Source organism: Suricata suricatta, chromosome 3 (assembly GCF_006229205.1).
Source record: "Suricata suricatta isolate VVHF042 chromosome 3, meerkat_22Aug2017_6uvM2_HiC, whole genome shotgun sequence".
NCBI classification, from domain to species: domain Eukaryota; kingdom Metazoa; phylum Chordata; class Mammalia; order Carnivora; family Herpestidae; genus Suricata; species Suricata suricatta.
In genome coordinates, this window is record NC_043702.1 from 58806280 (window position 1) to 58812315 (window position 6036).

Consider the following 6036-nt stretch of genomic DNA (forward strand, 5'->3'; position numbering starts at 1 on the left):
CATATATATATATATATATATATATATATATATATATATATATATATAAAATCTTGAATTATAAAGCCACAGTTAATACCTGAATTTGCAATAGGAAGCAAGATATATCTTCTCAAGGACTTTTCCAGTAGTTGCTGATATGCGAAATAGCCAATTATGAGCAGTCAGTGCTATGAGTGAGGATTTATAATCTGATGGATTGGGAAGTATTTCCCCCTAAAAACAAAACCAAAAAAACAAGTGTGAAAATGAAACTGGTTAGTCATGAACAATCTGCAGTAGTGTACGTCCAAAGAAAACAGCCCAAACCTTAAAGAAATAGCTGTGTAAACCAAAGAGGAAATACTAAATGTACAAATAGAGAATTAAGAAAGATGAGACTGTAGATTATTATTTTCATCATTAACTTATTGAGTTTATTTACATAAAGTGCTTAGACAGTACCTGAAATAATTTATTACTTGTTATTTATCATTAAGTAATTCAACAAGTATGAACCAATCATCATCTTAACAACAGTAGGAGTATTACTAACAATGCTGCTGTGATAACAATGATAACAACAATAATAGTTCTTAAAATCATAAGAATTAATAGTCATCTGCTAAAGGGGAGCCTGGGTGGCTCAGTCTGTTAAGCATCAAACTTCGGCTCAGGTCATGACCTCATGGTTCGTGAGCTGGAGCCCTGAGTGGGGCTCTGTGCTGACAGCTCAGAGTCTGGAGCCTGCTTCAGATTCTGTGTCTCTGTCTCTCTGCGCCTTCCCTGTTTGTGCGCTCTCTCTCTCACTCTCTCTCTGTCTGTCTCAAAAATAAACATTAAAAATGTTTTTAAATAAATGAAAAAAATAAAAGGAGTCATCTGCTAGAATAGATGTTTCTTTGTTCTAAGACTCATTGTCTTTTTGATAGAAGTAAAAATGGCAAAAGGGCAAATTGTTCCATGATTCACTGTAGCTCTACTGTTACCTCAACTCAAATGGTAAGCTAGAATGCAGAATCAAGGCAGCCAAAGAAAAACAGAAGATGGACCTGGTTTCAAAGATATCATCTGTTGGTGGTTGGGTTGGTTAAGTGTCTGACTCTTGATTTTGGCTCAGGTCATCTCACAGTTCACGAGACTGAACCCCATGTTGGGCTCTACACTGACAGCATGGAGCCTATTTGGGATTCTTTCTCTCTCCCTCTTTCTCTGCCCCTTCTATGCACTCTCTTTCTAAAATAAATAAAATAAACTTAAAAAAATAATAAAGATATCCTCTCTTGCCAGTGGATTATCCCCCAAAAGGGAGGTAATAGCTACTCAGGCATACCTGCCACTGATCAGCTGCCACAAGGTGGAAGTCTAAGGCAGGGAAAAAAAGAGAAGCAAAAAGTTCTACTTTGATTTGTAAAATTAAAAAGGAAGTTCTTGGGGGCACCTGGGTGGCTCAGTCAGTTAGACTTCCTAAGCTTCCCACTTCAGCTCAGGTCATGATCTCACGGTTTGTGGGTTTGAGCCCCATATCAGGCTCTCTGCTGTTAGAGTCTGCTTCAGATCCTCTGAATCCCTCTCTGTCTCTTACCCACTCGTACTCTCTCTCTCCTTCTCTCAAAACTAAGTAAACATTGAAAAAAAAGGAAATTCTAAGACAAAAGTTAAGAATAGGGAAGGTAAGGGGCCCCTGGGTGGTTCAGTCAGGTAAGCATCTGACTTCAGCTTAGGTCATGATCTCATGGCTCATGAGTTCAAGCCCCAGTTCAGGCTCTGTTGTAACAGCGCAGCACCTGGAGCCTGCTTCGAGTTCTGTGTCTCCCTCCTTCTCTGCTCCTCCCTTGCTCACACTCTGCCGCCCCCCCCACCAAATAAATAAACATTAAAAAAAAATAGAGAAGTTAAAATTAATCTACCATTTGCTTTGGCTAAAAAGTGAATAGAAAAGAATAAAAGCATAGGTATTTTATATATGGTTTTAAAGATTTATCTTCCCTTTCAATTTTTGTCAGTTTGCTTTTTGGTTGTGTGTGTATGTGGGTTTAAGTTTAACTACTGGAAGTCTTACAATAAAATCACATACAATGATGTAAATATTTTTATTCTATGAGGTCTTATCTAAGTATCACCTCTTGCATTTTTTAAAAATGTTTATTGATTTTGAGAGAGAGAGAGAGGGAAAGAGTGTGTATGTGCACAGGAGGGGCAGAGAGGGAGAGAGAGAATTCCAAGTGGGCTCTGCACTAACGGTGCAGGGCTCGATTTCACAAACCATGACATGACCTGAGCTAAAATCAAGAGTTGGATGCTCAACCAACTGAGCTACCCAGGCACCACTCACCTCCTGGAGATTTAAAAAAAAGAATTGGAAATTGCATATATAATAGGTTTGAGGTATTTTCCTAAGCCAAAAGTTGTACTTCATACATTGTCTCATTAAAGGGTGCTAATTTATTTTTTATGTAAAAAAATTTTTTTAATGTTTTTTATTTTTGAGAGAGAGAGAGAATGCAAGCAGGGTAGGGGCACTGAGAGAGGGAGACACAGAATCCGAGGCAGGCTCTAGGCTCTGAGCTGTCAGCACTGAATCCGATGCGGGGCTCGAACCCACCAACAAGAGGATCATGACCTGAGTTGAAGTAGGATGCTTAACCGACTAAGCTACTCAGGCATCCCTAAAAGGGTGCTTAATTTAAATGTAGTTTCACATCAATATGTTAACAACAATAAGTGATATGCTTCTTAGTTTTTCTTAATGAAAATTTTGCTTAACTTCAAATGAGAAGAAAATGTTTAAAGAGAAGTGAGAATAGGAATTAGATTACTAGAAACTCTATTTTTTCAAGGATTGCTCTAAATTTTTTGTGCTTTTATACTGTGTCTTCAAAACTTTTCTCAATTAAGAAATCTGTCATCCTTAGGGTATCTGGTGGCTCAGTTGGTTGAGCGTCCTACTCTTGATTTCAGCTCAGGTCATGCTCTCAAGGTTAAGTGAGACTATGCCTCACGTGGAGCTCTGTGATGACAGCAAAGAGCCTGCTTGGGAATGTCTCTCTCCCCATCTCCCTGCCCCTCCCCTGCTCTCTCTCTCAAAAATAAATAAATAAACAAACATTAAAAAAAGTCTTTTATCCTCCTTCCCTAGCCAATGAAAATAGACTAAAAGGCTTTATACGTTGGGGTCACAATAGCTATTTTCAGCTTTCAGTAAGAAATTGGGGAAGAAAACAGATTTAAAGCTTTTAGATTTTTAAAAACATGTCTCTTTTTAAAAAGAATAAGCATCTAGGAAAAAAGAAAGCAATAGCTCTGGAAGACTATAATTTTATGTAAGAACAATAGTCTTTGAAAAAAGAGAATTTTAATAGTAAATGCAAAGGATAGCTTCTTTTCTTTTAAACATTATTTTTGGTCACATATTGTAAGTTCTATTTTTCCTAAAAAACAACCAGCCAGATTCAAAAACATGATTTGCTACAGGATTTCCTAAGTATAATTCTTAAAACACCAATGCCATGAAAAACCAGTAAGTAGAAATATACCTCAAATAAGGAAGTCCTCTGATTAAGAGAGTTTCAGAAAAGGATATGACAATCACTGTGAATGTTATTATTATTATAAGTATTATTAAAGGCTCTGAGAAGTAATTCTACAAACAAATTTGTTTAACCCTTTTAACTCAGAATATCCCAAACTTACTTTCTGTACAATTCGATTCTCCCAACTCCCAACTCCTCTAACAAGTAGAAGATGCTATCTTAGGAAAACAGTTCCGAAAAACACACATCAGGACACTGTTAGTCTGTCTGATGGAGTGAACTTATCCTATTATTTTATTTTGTATTATTTTCATTATTTTATTTTTATTTTTGATTTATTATTTTCCTAACAAGATTCATGGAGGAAGCTTATAAGAATCTACTTTCAAAGAGCCATGTGATATAACTGCTGTCCTAAATAAATATTTTATTTTGATAGAATGCTCTCTTAAACACTGAGAATAACTCTAAACTAGCTTATATTGCTTTTAATCAGTTCATAACTTTTTTTGAGTTTTAAGATTTATGAATAGCATCAAATTTTTAAAATACATTCATAATATTAATATATACTTTTTTAAGGTACAAGTTATTTCCTGAGGAACAATAAGCAAAGGATACCCTCTCTCTTCTTGACTCTTTTCAAGATTCAGGAATCACTATGATATTTAAGCTTTATTCCTTTATCCCATCAGTTCTTTTAAGCCAAAAATGCATTAGAAACAAATATTCTAAAAATATATCTTACCACTGGGCATTCCCATAATAAGGCATCCTCTATTTTTTCTGATTTGGAACATTTTGGCATTTCATAAAGTTTTCTTGGCTCTGATGCAACACTGCGAAAAAAGAAAAATGAATGATTATTCTTCTTATTAACTGAGACAGTGTTTGCTCAGCTTTGAGTGATTTATTCTATTCAGAGATTTGGAATACCAAGATACAACTTGCTACCTTGCTTTCCTTTTCTAAATTAAATGTTAACATTTTTTTCCTGATCACAAAATTCAAAAGAAAAAAATACACTGGAAAAAAATCTGAAAAATATAGTAACATAGATTAGAATACTATAAAATTATAAAAATAACCATTATTAACATTTTGGTTCATTTCCTTCTGGTTTTTCTTTATATACATATACTTACCTGCAGATTCTTTCCCAAAGTTGGATCATATTGATTCCTTTCTTTAACCCTGAATGATTACAGTGAATATCTCTGCTGAATTCCATGGCATTCATAAACTGTTATTCCAATATTGTAAGATGAAAATTAGATAAAAAGAGTCCTTTTATTTTAGAATGAAAATTAATAGATAAAAAAGAAAATACCTTTAAGTTTTTTTATTCCCAAACTGCCTCTCAGAAAAATTGAACAAGTTTATACCTCTGCCAGTATTGAACACGACATTTTTTATGTGAAAATAGTCCCTTATCTTTAATTTATACTTCCCTGATTACTATAGAGATATGATTACGGATGTTTTCCCTCTTTTTTTAACTGATGAACTTTAAAATTAAACTACTATTTAAAAAAATATCTTTAATGTTTGTTTTTGAGAGAGAGAGACAGAATGTGAGCAGGGGAGGGGCAGAGAGAGAGGGAGACACAGAATCTGAAACAGGCTGGGGTTGAACCCAGAAATGTGAGATCGTGACCTGAGCTGAAGTTGGACGCTCAACCAACTGAGCCACCGGGTGCCCCTAAATGTATATATTAACAAAGGAGAGAAGCTTCTAGGTTAGTGAACACATGGACATTCAGGGGGAATGGTGTGCTCAAAGAGCATGGATATTCCATGCCCTTTTGCATAGACCTTGCCAATGCGCTGTTCTTGAATTTTATCTTTTAACAAGCAGTTGCTTAGGGCAGAGGATGATGTGAGTATTGTGGCAATAGCTAAATGCAATAAAGTATCTTTCTGAGGTAATGAAAATGTTCTAAAGTCAACTTTAGTGACGGTTGCCTATATGAACCACAATGGTTCACCAAAATTCCTATCATTGAATATGAATTTCAATGAACTAAATGTCATTAAATTGTATAAATTGGTGAATTGCATACTATGTGAATTATATATATATATATATATTTTTTAATGTTGATTTATTTATTTTTGAGAGAGAGAGGCAAAGAGAGAGGGAGACAGAGAATCACAAGCAGTCTCCATGATGTCAGTGCAGAGCCGGACATGGGGCTCCAACCTAGGAACTGTGAGATCATGACCTGAGCCAAAATCAAGAGTCAGATTTTAAACTAACTGAGCCACCTAGGCACCCCGTGTGTGAATTATATCTTAATAAAGCTGTTAAGAGAAAGAAAAAGGAAATGTCTAGTATTTTTAGAGAAGTAAAACGTGTTTAGAATATGCTTTAAAATACTTAGTAAAAAAATAAAGGAAAAGTGAGCAATGGTATAGATAAGCAAATGCAGCAAAATCTGGATCATCTCTGAATTTAGGTAATGAGTATGTGGGCGTTCACTATACTATTCTCTTTGAAGCACGTTTGAAAATTTTCTCTTAC

At 35.1% G+C, this 6036-nt stretch overlaps 1 protein-coding gene across 2 annotated transcripts in view; it reads right to left on the minus strand.

The window, feature by feature from the left end:
* DCAF17 (DDB1 and CUL4 associated factor 17) overlaps positions 1–6036 on the minus strand; it is a 32055-nt gene that overhangs the window by 24693 nt on the left and 1326 nt on the right. For both annotated transcript variants that reach the window (XM_029934391.1, XM_029934392.1), the window contains exons 3-4: positions 4261–4351; positions 80–216 (exon numbers count right to left, since the gene is read on the minus strand). In XM_029934391.1, the coding sequence (XP_029790251.1) occupies positions 80–216; positions 4261–4351 (228 nt within the window). The remainder of the gene's footprint in view (positions 1–79; positions 217–4260; positions 4352–6036) is intronic.